General features: G+C 45.5%; 13 protein-coding genes and 24 non-coding genes across 37 annotated transcripts, besides 1 other annotated feature; 9 read left to right on the top strand and 28 right to left on the bottom strand. All coding sequences in view use genetic code 2, as the record gives it.

The window, feature by feature from the left end:
- Position 1: 1 nt before the first annotated feature.
- Positions 2-771: a D loop.
- Q747_mgt22 lies at positions 772-841 on the top strand. Its single transcript has one exon. It is a non-coding gene; the product is annotated as a tRNA-Pro (tRNA).
- A 3-nt stretch (positions 842-844) lies between these two features.
- Q747_mgt21 lies at positions 845-917 on the bottom strand. The gene has a single exon. It is a non-coding gene; the product is annotated as a tRNA-Thr (tRNA).
- Positions 918-2,058, bottom strand: CYTB (cytochrome b). Its single transcript has one exon. A coding segment is annotated over exon 1 (1,141 nt).
- A 2-nt stretch (positions 2,059-2,060) lies between these two features.
- Q747_mgt20 lies at positions 2,061-2,130 on the top strand. The gene has a single exon. It is a non-coding gene; the product is annotated as a tRNA-Glu (tRNA).
- On the top strand, positions 2,131-2,652 carry ND6 (NADH dehydrogenase subunit 6). The gene has a single exon. The coding sequence runs from the start codon at positions 2,131-2,133 to the stop codon at positions 2,650-2,652; it is 522 nt and encodes a 173-aa protein (YP_010897657.1).
- ND5 (NADH dehydrogenase subunit 5) lies at positions 2,649-4,490 on the bottom strand. The gene has a single exon. It carries the CDS (start codon positions 4,488-4,490, stop codon positions 2,649-2,651), a length of 1,842 nt encoding a protein of 613 aa, YP_010897656.1.
- Q747_mgt19 lies at positions 4,491-4,563 on the bottom strand. Its single transcript has one exon. It is a non-coding gene; the product is annotated as a tRNA-Leu (tRNA).
- Q747_mgt18 lies at positions 4,564-4,631 on the bottom strand. The gene has a single exon. It is a non-coding gene; the product is annotated as a tRNA-Ser (tRNA).
- Positions 4,632-4,700, bottom strand: Q747_mgt17. Its single transcript has one exon. It is a non-coding gene; the product is annotated as a tRNA-His (tRNA).
- ND4 (NADH dehydrogenase subunit 4) lies at positions 4,701-6,081 on the bottom strand. Its single transcript has one exon. A coding segment is annotated over exon 1 (1,381 nt).
- On the bottom strand, positions 6,075-6,371 carry ND4L (NADH dehydrogenase subunit 4L). The gene has a single exon. It carries the CDS (start codon positions 6,369-6,371, stop codon positions 6,075-6,077), a length of 297 nt encoding a protein of 98 aa, YP_010897654.1.
- Positions 6,372-6,441, bottom strand: Q747_mgt16. The gene has a single exon. It is a non-coding gene; the product is annotated as a tRNA-Arg (tRNA).
- ND3 (NADH dehydrogenase subunit 3) lies at positions 6,442-6,790 on the bottom strand. The gene has a single exon. A coding segment is annotated over exon 1 (349 nt).
- On the bottom strand, positions 6,791-6,863 carry Q747_mgt15. The gene has a single exon. It is a non-coding gene; the product is annotated as a tRNA-Gly (tRNA).
- COIII (cytochrome c oxidase subunit III) lies at positions 6,864-7,648 on the bottom strand. Its single transcript has one exon. A coding segment is annotated over exon 1 (785 nt).
- On the bottom strand, positions 7,648-8,331 carry ATP6 (ATPase subunit 6). Its single transcript has one exon. It carries the CDS (start codon positions 8,329-8,331, stop codon positions 7,648-7,650), a length of 684 nt encoding a protein of 227 aa, YP_010897651.1.
- ATP8 (ATPase subunit 8) lies at positions 8,322-8,489 on the bottom strand. Its single transcript has one exon. The coding sequence runs from the start codon at positions 8,487-8,489 to the stop codon at positions 8,322-8,324; it is 168 nt and encodes a 55-aa protein (YP_010897650.1).
- A 1-nt stretch (position 8,490) lies between these two features.
- On the bottom strand, positions 8,491-8,564 carry Q747_mgt14. Its single transcript has one exon. It is a non-coding gene; the product is annotated as a tRNA-Lys (tRNA).
- Positions 8,565-9,255, bottom strand: COII (cytochrome c oxidase subunit II). The gene has a single exon. A coding segment is annotated over exon 1 (691 nt).
- A 14-nt stretch (positions 9,256-9,269) lies between these two features.
- On the bottom strand, positions 9,270-9,341 carry Q747_mgt13. The gene has a single exon. It is a non-coding gene; the product is annotated as a tRNA-Asp (tRNA).
- A 9-nt stretch (positions 9,342-9,350) lies between these two features.
- Q747_mgt12 lies at positions 9,351-9,419 on the top strand. The gene has a single exon. It is a non-coding gene; the product is annotated as a tRNA-Ser (tRNA).
- An 8-nt stretch (positions 9,420-9,427) lies between these two features.
- COI (cytochrome c oxidase subunit I) lies at positions 9,428-10,981 on the bottom strand. The gene has a single exon. It carries the CDS (start codon positions 10,979-10,981, stop codon positions 9,428-9,430), a length of 1,554 nt encoding a protein of 517 aa, YP_010897648.1.
- A 1-nt stretch (position 10,982) lies between these two features.
- Q747_mgt11 lies at positions 10,983-11,053 on the top strand. Its single transcript has one exon. It is a non-coding gene; the product is annotated as a tRNA-Tyr (tRNA).
- On the top strand, positions 11,054-11,120 carry Q747_mgt10. The gene has a single exon. It is a non-coding gene; the product is annotated as a tRNA-Cys (tRNA).
- Positions 11,121-11,154: 34 nt separating this feature from the next.
- On the top strand, positions 11,155-11,227 carry Q747_mgt09. The gene has a single exon. It is a non-coding gene; the product is annotated as a tRNA-Asn (tRNA).
- Position 11,228: 1 nt separating this feature from the next.
- Positions 11,229-11,297, top strand: Q747_mgt08. The gene has a single exon. It is a non-coding gene; the product is annotated as a tRNA-Ala (tRNA).
- Positions 11,298-11,299: 2 nt separating this feature from the next.
- Positions 11,300-11,372, bottom strand: Q747_mgt07. Its single transcript has one exon. It is a non-coding gene; the product is annotated as a tRNA-Trp (tRNA).
- ND2 (NADH dehydrogenase subunit 2) lies at positions 11,373-12,417 on the bottom strand. The gene has a single exon. A coding segment is annotated over exon 1 (1,045 nt).
- On the bottom strand, positions 12,418-12,487 carry Q747_mgt06. The gene has a single exon. It is a non-coding gene; the product is annotated as a tRNA-Met (tRNA).
- Positions 12,487-12,557, top strand: Q747_mgt05. The gene has a single exon. It is a non-coding gene; the product is annotated as a tRNA-Gln (tRNA).
- Q747_mgt04 lies at positions 12,557-12,627 on the bottom strand. Its single transcript has one exon. It is a non-coding gene; the product is annotated as a tRNA-Ile (tRNA).
- Positions 12,628-12,636: 9 nt separating this feature from the next.
- ND1 (NADH dehydrogenase subunit 1) lies at positions 12,637-13,611 on the bottom strand. The gene has a single exon. It carries the CDS (start codon positions 13,609-13,611, stop codon positions 12,637-12,639), a length of 975 nt encoding a protein of 324 aa, YP_010897646.1.
- Positions 13,612-13,686, bottom strand: Q747_mgt03. Its single transcript has one exon. It is a non-coding gene; the product is annotated as a tRNA-Leu (tRNA).
- Positions 13,687-15,389, bottom strand: Q747_mgr01. Its single transcript has one exon. It is a non-coding gene; the product is annotated as a 16S ribosomal RNA (ribosomal RNA).
- Q747_mgt02 lies at positions 15,390-15,460 on the bottom strand. Its single transcript has one exon. It is a non-coding gene; the product is annotated as a tRNA-Val (tRNA).
- On the bottom strand, positions 15,461-16,421 carry Q747_mgr02. The gene has a single exon. It is a non-coding gene; the product is annotated as a 12S ribosomal RNA (ribosomal RNA).
- On the bottom strand, positions 16,422-16,488 carry Q747_mgt01. The gene has a single exon. It is a non-coding gene; the product is annotated as a tRNA-Phe (tRNA).

Genomic DNA, 16,488 nt, shown 5'->3' with positions numbered 1-16,488 from the left:
CTATATATTATTTTGTGTGATTGTGCAATAATATATACATAAAAATATAGTGAATAAATATTTGTATATCTAGGCACATGTGGGTAATTGGAGTACGTTGATGGCGAGTCAGTCCTGCTTTTGGGGTTTGACAAGAAATATAAGGCTTGTTTCGGCGTAAGGGGGTAGGGGGTTTGTCGATAATAAACGTTTAATGTGTCATTGGTTATTGTGTGGGAACAAGATTAGGTCCTGTGAAACACTACCTTATGTGCGTAATACAGATCGTGTACTGTATCTTGGATATGTCATTGTACCATTCATTATCCATCGTCTCCGAGCAGATCGTGAATGTTCCACCTTATCCGTCCTCTCTGAAGGAGCGTTTTGCATGTCAGTGAATGGAAACCCAAATAAAAATAACCAAATGTTGACATGGTTCTCGGCATGTGGGGTCATGAGTGTATGGTATTTCTAACATTAATCAGATGCCAGTGGCGACCTAGTTATGGGGAATAATCGTTAACTTGGACCTGAAATAGGAACCAGATGCCAGTAATAATTCAGTTATGGAACTCTACAGGTATTGTCCTTCATCTCATTAACTTTATGTTCTAGACAGATTAAAATGCTCGGTTCTTACTACATATTATGATTTGTAGAAGTGATATGTTAGAGCACATAGAGAAAATGGTGTATATCATTTGATGGTAGATGAAACATTGTGATATGGTGACTAGAAGTTAATGTGGATTAAACATAGCATGCCTTATGTACTTAAATAGGTATAACCAGAGAATAGTTTAATGTAGAATCTTAGCTTTGGGAGTTAAGGGTGAGAGTTGAATTCTCTTTTCTCTGAGGTGGCGCTAGGAAGGATTTTAACCTTCGATCTTCGGTTTACAAGACCGGTGCTTTGATGTCTAAGCTACTAGGGCAGTTTCAGTTTAAGGCTTTATTTTCTAGTAAGCCAGTCAGAGGGAGGGCGATTAAAAATAGGGCAAAATAGACTGTGGAAGCTACCTGTCCAATTAGGACGAACGGGTGTTCGACTGGCTGGCCTCCAATTCATGTGAGTACTAGTATGTCGGCCACTAGGGTTCAGAATAGAATTTGGGAGAGGGGCCGGAATGTGTTTCCTCGTTGTTTAGAAGTGTGGAGTATTGGTACTAATATTAGGACTAGAATAGAGAATAGAAGGGCTAAAACCCCACCTAATTTGTTTGGGATAGATCGGAGAATGGCGTAGGCGAAGAGAAAATATCATTCGGGCTTGATGTGTGGGGGAGTGACGAGGGGATTGGCGGGTGTGAAGTTGTCTGGGTCGCCCAGGAGGTTGGGGGAAAATAGTGCTACGGAGGTGAGTCCAACTAGCATTAGGATAAATCCCAACAAGTCTTTGTATGAGAAGTAAGGGTGGAATGTTACTTTGTCTGCGTCTGAGTTTAACCCTGTTGGGTTGTTTGACCCTGTTTGGTGTAGAAACAGAAGGTGAATTATGCTAGCTCCGGCGATTACGAATGGTAGAAGAAAGTGAAAGGCGAAAAATCGGGTGAGGGTGGCGTTGTCTACTGAAAAGCCGCCTCAGATTCATTGTACTAGTGTGTCGCCGATGTACGGAAAGGCGGAAAGTAGATTGGTGATGACGGTTGCTCCTCAAAATGATATCTGTCCTCAGGGCAGTACATATCCTACGAAGGCGGTTATTATGGTGAGGAGCAGGAGGATTACTCCGATGTTTCAGGTTTCTTTTTGGAGATAAGAACCGTAGTACATGCCTCGTGCTACGTGGAGATACAAGCAGATAAAGAAGAAGGAGGCCCCGTTTGCATGAATATTGCGGATTAATCATCCGTAATTTACATCTCGGCAGATGTGGGCGACAGAGGAGAAGGCTGTTGAAATGTCAGCTGTGTAGTGTATTGCGAGAAATAGTCCTGTTAGGATTTGTGTGACAAGGCAGAGGCCCAAGAGCGAGCCAAAATTTCATCACACGGAGATGTTGGAGGGTGTGGGGAGGTCAATAAATGCTCCATTAATAATTTTAAGTAGTGGGTGTGTTTTTCGGATGTTTGCCATTGGTTTTTATAGTTGAATTAACAACGGTGGTTTTTCAAGTCATTGGTCTTGGTTAGAGTCCGAGTAAAAATTATGTTTTATTTTACTTTTTTAGTTTTAATTGGGTTAGTTTTAGGTTTGGTGGGGGTAGCTTCGAATCCTGCTCCTTATTTCGCGGCCTTGGGGTTGGTTGTGGCAGCTGCGGTGGGGTGTGGTATTTTGGTTGGGCATGGTGGATCTTTTCTTTCTTTAGTTTTATTTTTGATTTATCTTGGTGGGATGTTGGTGGTGTTTGCTTATTCTGCGGCATTAGCTGCAGAGCCTTATCCTGAGACATGGGGGGATTGGTCAGTGTTGTTTTATGTAGTGGTTTATATTGCGGGGGTTTTAGTTGTGGGTGGTTTGGTGGGGGGTGACTGGTATTCGTATTCTTGGGTGGTTGTTGATGAGTTTAAGGATTTGTCCTTGCTTCGGGGGGATTTTAGTGGGGTGGCACTTATGTATTCTTTGGGGGGGGCGATGTTAGTGGTGTCGGGGTGGGTATTGTTGTTGACTTTGTTTGTGGTGTTGGAGCTTACTCGGGGGCTCAGTCGGGGGGCTCTTCGTGCTGTTTAGATTAGTGTGATGAGGAGGATTGATAGTGTGGTGGTCAGGAAGAAGATTGTAAGGTATGTTTTAATTAAACCTTGTTGAATGCTGTTTGTGGCTTTAATTAATGGGATTTGGCTGGTTGTAATTCCTTTTGGTCCTACTTTTTCTAGTCATGTTTGGTCAATTAGGTGAGTTGCTATGGCTTGTCCTAGGCTCAGTTTGATTTTTGGGGCTAGGCGGTGAATAATTGATGGGAAGTATCCTAGCATGTTGGAGAAGTTGTGTAGTGGAATTGTGGGGGTAATTTTTAGTTGTTTGTTTGTTAGGCTTGTTAGTTCTAGGGCTATGAGTAACCCTAGGGCTGTTACTAGTAATGCGGATAATTTAAGGGTTATGGGTATGGTTATAATTGGTGTTTTTGCTGGTAAAAAGTTGGAGGTAATAAATAGTCCGGCTAGGATGCTTCCTCAGGCAAGTCGTTTGATTGGGTTAATTACTGTTGGGTTGTTTTCGTTGAGGGGTGATAGGGGGAGAAATCGGGGGGAGCCCATAGAGGCGAAGAAGATAACTCGGAAGCTATATACGGCTGTGAAGGAGGTGGCAATGAGGGTTAGGGTTAGGGCTCAGGCGTTCAGGTGTGATGTGTTCAGGGCTTCAATGATGGCGTCTTTTGAGAAAAATCCGGAGAGAAATGGCATTCCGGTTAGGGCTAGACTGCCAATGGTGAGGCAGGTGGAGGTGAGCGGAAGTATGGTGTGGAGGCCTCCTATTTTTCGGATGTCTTGTTCATCGTTAAGGCTGTGGATGATGGATCCGGAGCATAGGAACAGTATTGCTTTAAAGAATGCATGAGTACAGATGTGTAGGAAGGCTAGTTGGGGCTGGTTTAAGCCGATGGTGACCATCATTAGGCCCAGTTGGCTGGATGTGGAGAAGGCTACGATTTTTTTGATGTCATTTTGTGTCAGGGCACAGGCAGCGGTGAATAAGGTAGTTGTAGCCCCAAGGCAGAGGCAGGTTGTTAGGGCGACTTGGTTATGTTCCATTAGGGGGTGGAGTCGGATGAGTAGGAAGATGCCGGCCACAACCATGGTGCTAGAGTGTAGTAGGGCAGAGACCGGTGTTGGACCTTCTATTGCTGAGGGGAGTCAGGGGTGGAGGCCGAATTGGGCTGATTTTCCTGTGGCGGCTAGGATTAGGCCCATGAGTGGTAGGGTTGCTTGGTTGTCTTGGGAGGAGGCGAATATTTGTTGAATTTCCCAGGTGTTTATGTTTATTGCAAATCACGCTATGCTTAAAATTAGTCCGATATCTCCTACCCGGTTATAAATAACTGCTTGTAAAGCGGCGGTGTTGGCGTCCGCACGTCCGTATCATCACCCGATTAATAGGAAAGATATAATGCCCACCCCTTCTCAGCCGATAAACAGTTGAAATATGTTGTTGGCTGTGACTAGGGTAATTATGGCAATCAGAAATAGGAGTAGATACTTGAAGAATCGGTTTATGTTGGGGTCTGAGTGTATGTACCATGAGGCAAATTCTAAAATTGATCAAGTTACGTAGAGGGCTACGGGTGTAAAGATAATCGAGTATTGGTCAAATTTGAAGCTGATGTTAATGTCAAAGGTGGCAATATTTATTCAATGTCAGTTAGTAGTAATGACTTCCATGCCTTGGTCAAAGAATACTGCAAGGGGGAGTAGGCTAGCATAGAAGGCTGTTTGTACTGCGGTTTTGACATGGGTGGTTGCCCATTTTTTGTTGAGAGGGCTGGGGTTGAGGGATACGATAAGGGGGTATGTTAGAAGAATGAAAATGATTAGGAGGGTTGAGCTAAAGATGAGTGTTGGTGAATGCATAGCTTCTACTTGGAGTTGCACCAAGAGTTTTTGGTTCCTAAGACCAACGGATGAACTATTATCCTTTAAAAGCCGAGTGACCCACGGATTTGAACCATGGTGCTGAAGAATTAGCAGTTCTTAGTGCCCCCGGCTTCTCTCGGTGAACAAGGAGGGTTTAGCTCCCATCTTTAGAACCACAATCTAATATTTTGTTTAAACTATGTTTACAGAAACATCAGCCTCACATGAGTTCTGGCTTTAGCATCAGTAGAATAATGGGGATAAGGTGTAGTGCTATGAGTAGGTGTTCTCGTGTGTGGGATGGTTCAACTGCCATGATTAAGGTGGATACTGGGCCTCGTTGTGTTATTAGATATATGTAGAGGGAGTAGCTGGCGGTAATAAGGGTTCCCCCTCCTGTGAGGATAATTGTTCAGTTTGATCAGTTAAATATTGAGGTGATAATAACTAGTTCTCCTATTAGGTTGGGGAGGGGAGGGAGGGCTAGGTTGGCTAGGTTGGCAATAAATCATCATGTGGCTATTAAGGGGAGTACGGCTTGTATTCCTCGTGCAAGAAGCAGAGTTCGGCTATGAAGGCGTTCATAGTTAGTGTTTGCTAAACAGAATAATGCGGAGGATGCTAGGCCGTGTGCGATTATCAGAATGATGGCTCCGGTAAAGCCTCAGGGGGTTTGGATGAGGATTCCTGCTACTACTAGTCCTATGTGGCTTACGGATGAATATGCAATTAGGGACTTTAGGTCTGTTTGTCGTAGACAAATTGACCCGGTCATGATAATACCCCATAAAGCTAGGATAATAAATGGGTACGCGAGATTTTTGGATGCTGGTTCTAGCATAATAATTATTCGTATTATGCCGTAGCCGCCAAGTTTTAGTAGTACGGCGGCCAGGACTATGGATCCTGCAACTGGGGCCTCTACGTGTGCTTTTGGGAGTCAGAGGTGGGCTCCGTATAGGGGTATTTTCACTAGGAAGGCGACTAAGCAGGCCGCTCATCAGACTTTGTCGGCTCAAGTGCACAGTGGGGCGGGTTGTATATATTGAATAACTAATATTGAAAGGGAGCCTAGTTCTTTTTGCAGAACTAGTAGGGCAACTAGCAGAGGAAGGGATCCGGCTAGGGTGTAGAATAGAAAATAGGTGCCTGCGTTAAGTCGTTCAGTTTGGTTTCCTCATCGTGTAATAATAATTAGGGTTGGGATTAGTGTGGCTTCAAACATGATATAGAACAGGATAATCTCGGTGGCCCCAAAGGCTATAATTAAGAATAGTTGGAGGGATACTAATAGGGTAATATAGGTTCGTTGGCGGCTGATTGGTTCTGGGGAGATGTGGTTTTGACTTGCCAGAATTATTAAGGGGAGAAGTCAGCATGTCAAGACGAGTAGAGGTGTGGAAAGCGGGTCTGTGCCCAGGTAGGGGTTTGAGGAGGTTCAACCGGTTTCTGAGTTTCAGTTAAGTAGGGTCAGGCTTGCGGTGGCAATGACTAGGGCTTGGGCTGTTGTTGTGGTTCAAAGTCACTTTGGGGTTACAAGTCAGGTCGTTGGAAATAGCATTAGTGTTGGGATTAAAATTTTTAGCATTGTAGGAGATTTAGATTTTGAAGGTGGTCTGTGCCGTGTGTACGCGTGGTAGCTACAAGGAGGGCCAAGCCTGCTCCGGCTTCACATGCCGAAAATGCTAGTAGTAGTATTGGGGCGGTGGCGTAGGTGGTGGATTCTAGTTGAAGGGATCAGAGGGAGAGGGCAATAAATAAAGATAGTATTATTCCTTCTAGGCAGAGAAGGGCGGAGAGGAGGTGGGTTCGGTGGAAGGTTAATCCTATTAGTCCTAACATGAAGGCGGAGCTGAAGCTGAAGTGTACAGGGGTCATAAGACGACTATGGACTTGCACCATAATTAGTTGAGCCGAAATCAGCGGTCTTACTTTGGACTAGTCATCTATTCGGCCCATTCAAGCCCTCCTTGGGTTCATTCATAAATGAGGCCTAGGGTTAATAGGATTAAAATGGTTGTTGCTCATAGTAGGGCGGCGGTGGGAGAGGCTAGTTGATCTCCCCATGGTAGGGGAAGTAATAGTGCAATTTCTAAGTCAAATAAGAGGAATAAGATTGCCACTAAGAAAAATCGCAGTGAAAAAGGAAGGCGGGCAGATCCGAGGGGGTCAAAGCCGCACTCGTAGGGGGAGAGTTTTTCGGAGTCAGGATTTATTTGTGGTAGCCAGAATGCAACGACTGCTAGGATGCAGGATAGGGTGACTGCAATTGCTAGGACTGCTATAATTAGGTTCATTACCTTTCCTTGGATTTTAACCAAGGCTAAATGATTGGAAGTCACTTGTACTGAATGTTGATACTAGAAAGGTTATGATCCTCATCAATAAATAGAGACGTATAGGAATAGTCAAACTACATCTACGAAGTGTCAGTATCATGCGGCGGCTTCAAATCCAAAGTGGTGTTCAGATGTGAAGTGATATTGGATTTGTCGGAGAAGGCAGACCGCTAGGAAGGTGGAGCCGATGATAACGTGAAGTCCGTGGAACCCGGTTGCGACAAAGAAGGTGGAGCCGTATACCCCATCGGCGATGGTAAATGGAGCTTCGTAGTATTCTATTGCTTGAAGGGCTGTGAAGTAGAACCCTAATAGGATTGTTAGGGCTAGTGCTTGAATGGTTTGTTTGCGTTCGCGCTCTATGATGCTGTGGTGGGCTCAAGTGACTGTGACGCCGGAGGCCAACAGTACTGCTGTATTAAGTAGAGGTACTTCAAAGGGGTCTAAGGTGATAATGCCAGTTGGGGGTCAGCATCCGCCTAGTTCTGGTGTCGGGGCTAGGCTTGCGTGATAAAATGCTCAGAAAAAGCCTAGGAAAAAGAAAACTTCTGAGGTAATAAATAGAATTATTCCGTACCGGAGTCCTTTTTGGACAGGGGGTGTGTGGTGTCCTTGAAATGTGCCTTCTCGAATAATATCTCGTCATCATTGGTATATGGTTAGGAGAAGCAGGGTGAGTCCTATTGTTATAAGTACTGTGGAGTTAAAGTGGAATCAGACTGCAAGTCCTGATGTTATCAGGAGGGCAGCTACTGCGCCGGTCAGGGGTCAGGGGCTGGGGTCGACCATGTGATATGCGTGTGCTTGGCGGGCCATTAAACGTTTTCTTGTAGGTAGAGACTTAGTAGAAGAACAAATACGTATGCTTGAATTATTGCTACAGCTACTTCTAGTAGGGTTAGTAGAAATAACACCGTTGATGTTAAAATAGCTACGGCAGGTATTATTGGAAGGAGTACGAAGGCGGCAGTGGCAATTAGTTGAATTAATAGATGACCTGCAGTTAGGTTTGCCGTAAGTCGAACGCCTAGTGCTAGGGGGCGGATGAATAGGCTGATCGTTTCGATAATAATTAAAACTGGGATGAGGGGAACGGGGGTCCCTTCTGGCAGTAGGTGGCCTAGGGCGGCGGTGGGTTGGTTTCGTATACCAATAATTACGGTAGCTAGTCACAGGGGGACGGCGAGTCCCATGTTGAGGGAGAGTTGAGTTGTAGGGGTGAAGGTGTAGGGGAGGAGGCCGAGTAGGTTGAGTGTGATTAGGAGTAGCATTAGGGCTGTTAACAGAACAGCTCATTTGTGTCCGCCGAGATTGATGGGTAGTATGAGTTGTTGTGTAAAGCGGTTAATGAATCAACCTTGGAGGGTCAAGAGGCGGTTGTTTAGCCATCGGTTAGTGGGGGTGGGGATAAGTACTCATGGAAGGCTGAGCGCTAGAGCAATTAAGGGGATTCCCAGGTGTGTGGGGCTCATGAATTGGTCAAAAAAGCTTAGGATCATGGTCAGGTTCAGGGCTCAGGTTTAATCTTTTCTGCATTTTTGTGGGTGGGTTCGTTCGTGAAGGTATGGCCTAGCACTTTGGGTGGTAAGACAATTAGGAAAATAAGTCATGAGAAAACTAAAATTATAAATCATGGGCTGGGGTTCAGTTGGGGCATGTCACTAAGGGTGGTTGGGGGTCACCAGTCTTTAGCTTAAAAGGCTAACGCTATTCCCTATTTAGCTTCTTAGTGAGGATTCTTCTAGTATTAATGAAGATCAGTTTTCAAAGTGTTCTAGGGGGACTGCTTCGACTACAATTGGCATAAAGCTGTGGTTAGCTCCGCAGATTTCAGAACATTGGCCATAATAAACCCCCGGTCGTGAGGTAATAAAGGCTGTTTGGTTTAGGCGTCCGGGTACTGCGTCTATTTTGATGCCCAGGGCTGGCACTGCTCAGGAGTGGAGTACGTCTTCTGCGGAGACTAGAACTCGAATTGGGGATTCTATGGGCACTACCATTCGATGGTCTGCTTCTAGGAGTCGGAATTGTCCTGGGGCGAGGTCTTGTGTAGGGATTATGTAGGAGTCGAAGCCCAGGTCTTCGTAGTCCGTATACTCATAACTTCAGTATCATTGGTGTCCCATAGCTTTAATTGTCAGGTGGGGGTCATTAATCTCGTCTATTAGGTAAAGAATTCGAAGGGAGGGCAGGGCAATTAAGATTAAAATTACTGCTGGGAGTACTGTTCATACAATTTCAATTTCTTGGGAGTCCAGTACATATTTGTTTGTTAGTTTAGTTGACACCATGGCCACAATAATGTAAAGTACTAGAGTGCTGATTAGGAAGACAATCATTAGTGTGTGGTCATGGAAGTGGAGAAGTTCTTCTATTACAGGTGAGGCCGCGTCTTGGAATCCTAATTGTGATGGATGAGCCATTTAGTCCTTGGACTTAAGGCACGCAGGCCTTTAACCTGCAACTCTGCCTTGACAAGGCAGTGTTATAGCAATTTTACTAGTGCCTCATGGGGATAAGAAAGTGGCAGAGCGGTTATGCGGCTGGCTTGAAACCAGCAAATGGGGGTTCGATTCCTTCCTTTCTCGTGGCCGGCTAGCTGGTTGATTGTACTTGCACAAAGGCAGGCTCCTCATAGGTGTGATATGGGGGTGGGCAGCCGTGAAGTCACTCTACATTTGTGGTTGTTAGTTCGACTGACATAACTTCTCGTTTAGCCGCGAATGCTTCTCATAGAATGAATAGGAATATAATCACAGCAACTAATGAGATTAGTGAGCCGATTGAGGAGACGGTGTTTCATAGGGCGTATGCGTCTGGGTAGTCTGAGTATCGGCGAGGCATTCCTGCAAGGCCTAGGAAGTGCTGGGGGAAGAATGTTAAATTGACACCTACAAATATTACAGCAAAGTGGATTTTGGACCAGGTGCCGTGTAGTGTGTAACCCGTAAAAAGCGGGAATCAATGTACGAAGGCTCCTATAATGGCGAACACAGCCCCCATTGATAGTACATAGTGAAAATGTGCTACAACGTAGTAGGTGTCGTGAAGTACAATATCTAGAGACGAGTTGGCTAAGACAATTCCTGTTAAGCCTCCCACTGTGAATAGGAAAATAAAGCCTAAGGCTCAAAGTAGGGGGGTATCTCATTTAATTGAACCACCATGAAGGGTGGCCAATCAGCTAAAGACTTTGACACCTGTGGGGATGGCGATAATTATTGTGGCGGAGGTAAAGTAGGCCCGTGTGTCTACGTCCATTCCAACTGTAAACATGTGATGAGCTCATACGATAAAGCCTAGTAGTCCAATGGCCATCATAGCCCATACTATTCCTATGTAGCCAAAAGGTTCCTTTTTGCCGGCATAGTATGCTACAATATGGGAGATCATGCCGAATCCCGGTAGAATTAGAATATACACCTCTGGGTGGCCAAAGAATCAAAATAGGTGTTGGTAGAGGATGGGGTCTCCTCCTCCGGCTGGGTCAAAGAAGGTGGTGTTTAAATTTCGGTCTGTTAGGAGTATTGTGATCCCTGCAGCTAGCACTGGTAGCGATAATAGGAGAAGTACGGCTGTGATTAATACAGATCACACAAACAGGGGTGTCTGGTATTGGGATACTGCGGGAGGTTTCATGTTAATAATTGTGGTAATAAAATTAATAGCCCCCAAAATGGAGGAAACCCCGGCCAGGTGAAGGGAGAAAATGGTTAGGTCTACAGAGGCTCCTGCGTGGGCCAAGTTTCCCGCCAGTGGGGGATAGACAGTTCATCCTGTGCCGGCCCCGGCTTCTACCCCAGAGGAGGCCAAAAGGAGTAGGAAGGATGGGGGTAGGAGTCAGAAGCTCATATTGTTCATGCGAGGAAATGCCATGTCTGGGGCTCCAATTATTAGGGGGACTAGTCAGTTTCCGAATCCGCCAATCATGATGGGTATTACTATAAAGAAAATCATGACAAAGGCGTGGGCTGTGACGATAACATTGTAGATCTGATCATCGCCAAGCAAGGCACCGGGTTGGCTCAGTTCGGCACGGATCAGAAGGCTGAGGGCTGTGCCGACTATGCCTGCTCAGGCACCAAATACTAAATACAGGGTGCCAATATCTTTGTGGTTAGTAGAAAAGAATCAACGGGTGATTGCCACAGGTAAGATGGCTGAGTGTTTAAGCGGTGGGTTGTAGCCCCATGCACAGAGGTTAAAGTCCCCTTCTTACCAAGTCCCGTGGTGAAGATCACATCAGATTGCAAACCTGAAGACGCGGGCTCGTCGCCTGCCGGGACTTCCTCCCGCCTCCTCCCCGCTATGGCGGGGGGAAGTAGATGAATGCTCGCTGGATAGGGCACTTAGCTGTTAACTAAGATTTTGTAGGATCGAGGCCTTCTCATCTAGTAAGGCTTTAGCTTAATTAAAGTATCTGGGTTGCATTCAGAAGATGTGGGGTAATATCCTGCAAGTCTTAAACAGGGGCTAGGAGATTTTCACTCCTGCTTAAAGCTTTGAAGGCTTTTGGTCTAGATTGCTATCCTAAGCCCCTATGTTGTTAGGGCTATAATTGCTGGTGTGATGGGTAGTAGGGCCAGTGCTAATGTGGTGGTGATTGATAGGGTTATAGTGGTTTGGGATGATTTTTGTCGTCATGTTGAGGTGTTGTTGTTGGTGTTGGGGGCAATTGTTAGGGTTATTGCATAACATATTCGTAAGTAGAAGAATAGGCTGAGTAGGGCGGCTAAGGCTATGATTGATGCTGTGAGGGGAAGGTCTTGTTTGGTTAGTTCTTGGAGGATAAGCCATTTGGGTATAAACCCTGTTAGTGGGGGGAGGCCCCCTAGGGAAAGTAGTGTTATTATTGCTATTGTGGTTATTATGGGGGTTTTTGATCAAGTGAGAGTCAGTGTACTTAGTTTTGTAGAGGCTACATTTTTGAATGTTAGGAAGGTCGCAGTGGTTATAGTAATGTATAGGATTAGGTTTAGGATGGCAAGGTTTGGGGAATATTGTATAACAATCATTATTCAGCCCAGGTGAGCGATTGATGAGTATGCTAGGATTTTTCGTAGCTGTGTCTGGTTTAGGCCGCCTCATCCGCCAATGATGGTGGAGGCTAGGCCCAGCATAATTACTAGAGTTGGGTTTATTATTGGGCTGATTTGATAAATTAGGGCAAATGGAGCTAGTTTTTGTCAGGTTGAAAGGATGAGACCTGTGGTGAGGTCGAGACCTTGCAGTACTTCTGGGAGTCAGTAGTGGACGGGGGCGAGTCCAATTTTTAGGGCCAGGGCTATGGTAATTAGGACTAAGGCTGTGGGATTGGATATCTCTTGGATATTCCATTCTCCTGTTGTTCAAGCGTTGGTGGTACTGGCAAATAAAATTATAGCTGCGGCTGTTGCTTGGGTAAGAAAATATTTAGTTGTGGCTTCGACTGCTCGAGGGTGGTGTTGTTGTGCTATTAAGGGGATGATGGCTAGCGTACTGATTTCTAGGCCCATTCATGCTAAAAGTCAGTGGGAGCTTGCAAATGTTAGGGTAGTTCCAATTCCTAGGCTTGAAAGCAGGATGGCAAGTACGTAGGGGTTCATTAGTAAAGGAAGGATTTTAACCAACATGTTTGGGGTATGGGCCCAAAAGCTTTAATTAGCTGACTTTACTAGGAAGTGGTGTAGTGGAAGCACCAAGAGTTTTGATCTCTTGAGGATGGGTTCGAGCCCCTTCTTTCTAAGGAAGCGAGGGGACTTGAACCCCTATTATCCACTCTATCAAAGTGGCCCTTGACCTTCAGGCACGATTCCTATATTGTGCTAGATTTGTGGTGGTAGTCCAGCAGAGGCAATTGGTAGGGAGACATGCCATAATACAAGGGCTAGGGTAATGGGGAGGAAGTTTTTTCATACTAGGTGTATTAGTTGGTCGTATCGGAATCGTGGATACGAGGCTCGTACTCATAAAAATAGCATTGATAACATTGAGGCTTTAACTATGAGGTTAAGTGCTGTTATTTCAGGTAATATTGGGTTGTGGTAAGCCCCTAGGAATAGGATTGTGGAAAGGGTGTTTATCAGGAGGATGTTGGCGTATTCAGCTAAGAAAAATAGGGCGAAGGGTCCTCCCGCATATTCTACGTTGAAGCCGGAGACTAGTTCTGATTCCCCTTCTGTGAGGTCGAATGGAGCTCGGTTTGTTTCGGCGAGGGTAGAGATGTATCATATTGCTGCGAGGGGTCAGCCTGGGGCTAGCAGTCAAATTGCCTCTTGTGTAATATTGAAGGTGTGGAGGGTAAAGTTGCCAGTGAAGATAATTATACATAAGAGGATCAAGCCAAGGCTTACTTCATAGGAGATTGTTTGTGCTACCGCTCGAAGTGCCCCGATTAGGGCGTATTTTGAATTGGAGGCTCAACCGGAGCCTAAGATCGAGTATACGGCTAGACTGGATAGGGCTAGAATAAATAGGATACCTAGGTTGAGGTCTGCGACTGGGTAGGGCATTGGTAGTGGTATTCACAGGGTGAGGGCCAAGGTTAGTGCTATGATGGGGGTTGCTAAGAATAAAAATGGGGAGGCTGTGGTGGGGCGCACGGGTTCTTTAATAAATAGTTTGATGCCATCAGCGATGGGTTGTAGCAGGCCGTAAGGTCCAACGATGTTTGGGCCTTTTCGTAGTTGCATATAGCCTAGCACTTTTCGTTCGATGAGGGTTAAAAATGCTACTGCTAGCAGGATCGGAACGATGTATGCTAGTGGGTTGATTAGGTAGGTTAGTAGGTGAGAGGTCATAGCTAAGAAGAGGACTTGAACCTCTGTTGGAAAGGGCTTAGGCCTTTTGCAATTACCAAGCTCTGCCATCTTAGCTTGCCCTATTCTAGGGGGGAGGTTTGTGCCCCTTTACCTATTTTAGTTGTTTTCATTAGGTTGGGGTGAGGCATACTTGTAGCATTGGCCCCAGTCTTCCGGTCCTTTCGTACTAGGAAGGGTCACTGCATAGATAGAAACTGACCTGGATTACTCCGGTCTGAACTCAGATCACGTAGGACTTTAATCGTTGAACAAACGAACCCTTAATAGCGGCTGCACCATTAGGATGTCCTGATCCAACATCGAGGTCGTAAACCCTTTCGTCGATATGGACTCTTAGAAAGGATTGCGCTGTTATCCCTAGGGTAACTTGGTTCGTTGATCAGGCTTGTAGCCTGGGTCATTGTTCGTCAGATGTTCTGTTGCTTTGGGCTGTCGCCCTAGGTTTTAGGGGCAGTGCCCCCGTCGACATGGAGGCTATTTTGTCCTCCGTGGTCGCCCCAACCGAAAACATTAGGATCAGGGTACTATTATGCTTTTAGCTATTATTTCCGTGGGTGGGTGGCTTGATAGCATAGTTGATCTTGTGTTTTAAGCTCCATAGGGTCTTCTCGTCTTATGGGATTATGCTCGCCTCTGCACGAGCAGGTCAATTTCACTGACTGGAAAAAGGAGACAGTTGAGCCCTCGTTATGCCATTCATACAGGTCTTCATTTAAAAGACAAGTGATTACGCTACCTTCGCACGGTCAAAATACCGCGGCCGTTAAACTTTTGGTCACAGGGCAGGCGGGACCTCTAATACATTGGTTTGCAAGAGGCGATGTTTTTGGTAAACAGGCGAGGCTCGTGTTTGCCGAGTTCCTTCTTTTTCTTTTAGTCTTTCCTTGGTGGTGCACTCCTGTGTTGGGTTAACGGTTGTGTTTTACAGGGTTTTCTTGATTTCTATTATTATTCTGTACTTCCCTCTTTGGTTGGGTCCGTTATTTGTCAGTGGTGGGTCCGATCTGACTTACACGTGTGCTTGGAGAAGGTCGTGCCTTCTTGTTACTAATTTTAGCATTATTGCTTCTATAGTTATATAGAGTGGCTCTGTAGGTTTAGGGGATTGTGATTGTTTTATCGGGATAATAGGGTGGGGTTTTGTCTGAGCTTTAACGCTTTCTGTGCAGGTGGCTGCTTTTAGGCCCACTGAAACAAAGTCCCTTATGATTTAATGTGATCTTTATCCGCCTGTTAAGGTTGTGTTCTTTTTCAAGAGAGCTGTACCTCTCTTGAATAACTCTTAAGGTTTTCTTGATGTCTTTGTTGGTAATGACCTGGGTGACGGTAGAAGCCTTGAGGCTGAACTAATATTCATTTCCTGAGCAACCAGCTATTACTAGGCTCGTTAGGTTTGTCGCCTCTACTCGGAGATCTTCCCACTCTTTTGCCACAGAGACGGGTTTGCCCTATTAGGCTGTCTCGGAGTAGCTCGTCTAGTTTCGGGGGGTCAGACTAAAGTTCTCTTTGCCTGATAAGAACTGGCTAAATCATGATGCAAAAGGTACAAGTTTTAATCTTTGCTTTTTATTGCTTTAACAAGTTGTTTCATTTTCTCTTTCAGCTTTCCCTTGCGGTACTTTCTCTATTGCGCTGCTTTATCCTTTTCTATCGCCTATACTGGGGAGATTAAATGGTTTGTTTATTTTTTTTGATCTTATGGGGGGTTATATATAAATATTCATTTGTGATGTGTGTGGTGAGGCTAGCTATTTAGCTCAAAATGATCTGATTTGCACAGATGTCCCCTCGGTGTAAGGGAGGTGCTTTTCTATTGAGCTACATTTTGGTTGTTCCAAGTGCACCTTCCGGTACACTTACCATGTTACGACTTGCCTCCTCTTGTTTGGGTTATAGGTTTATATATTTGGGGTATTCCTTTGAGGAGAGTGACGGGCGGTGTGTGCGCGCCCCATAGCCGGCTTCAAAAGAATTTTCTATTTTCTTTTTACTGCTAAATCCACCTTCAATCACTGGTTTCACAGTGTTATTCGTGTATTTTCTGTGTCAGAAAATGTAGCCCATTTCTTTCCACTTCATTCGCTACACCTCGACCTGACGTTTTTGGGTGTGCCATTTTTGCTTACTATTAGTCTTTCACAGGGTAAGCTGACGACGGCGGTATATAGGCGGTAATGACAAGAAGTGGTGAGGTTTAACGGGGATTATCGGTTCTAGAACAGGCTCCTCTAGGTGGGTCTGGGGCACCGCCAAGTCCTTTGGGTTTTAAGCTAGCGCTCGTAGTACCCTGGCGGGCAATATGTGTAATTTATTACCAAAGTTTATGACTGAGCATAGTGGGGTATCTAATCCCAGTTTGTGTCTCAGTTGTCGTGGGTTCAAGGGGTCCTTGTTGGGTAGAGCTACCTTCGTGGTTGGGCTTCGGGCCTTCAGGTGCGTATGACAGCTTAGGGGGCTTTTGGCTCTAGTATAATGGGCATCCTTTAATCACGCTTTACGCCGTGGACTATCAGTTGGGGCCTCTCGTATAACCGCGGTGGCTGGCACGAGTTTTACCGGCCCTCTTAACTCTGGCTGAGTCGAGCTTACGCTCATAGCTCAATGTTTATCACTGCTGAGTTCCCTTGGGGGTGTGGCTTAGCAAGGCGTCTTGGGCTGCGGGTGCGTGCCTGATACCTGCTCCTTTTCCCCTATGTGGCTGGGGGATTAAGGGCATTCTCACAGGGATGCGGAGACTTGCATGTGTAAATTGGGTTAAAATTGATAGTAAGGCCAGGACCAAGCCTTTGTGCCTGCGGAGCTGTCTAGGGCTCATCTTAACATCTTCAGTGTTATGCTTTAGTTAAGCTACGCTAG

The sequence above is a fragment of the mitochondrial genome of Acipenser ruthenus (assembly GCF_902713425.1).
Source record: "Acipenser ruthenus mitochondrion, complete genome".
In the NCBI taxonomy this organism is placed as follows: Eukaryota; Metazoa; Chordata; class Actinopteri; order Acipenseriformes; family Acipenseridae; genus Acipenser; species Acipenser ruthenus.
The sequence above is the reverse complement of the archived record's forward strand: the minus strand, read 5'-3'. Positions and strand labels throughout refer to the sequence as shown.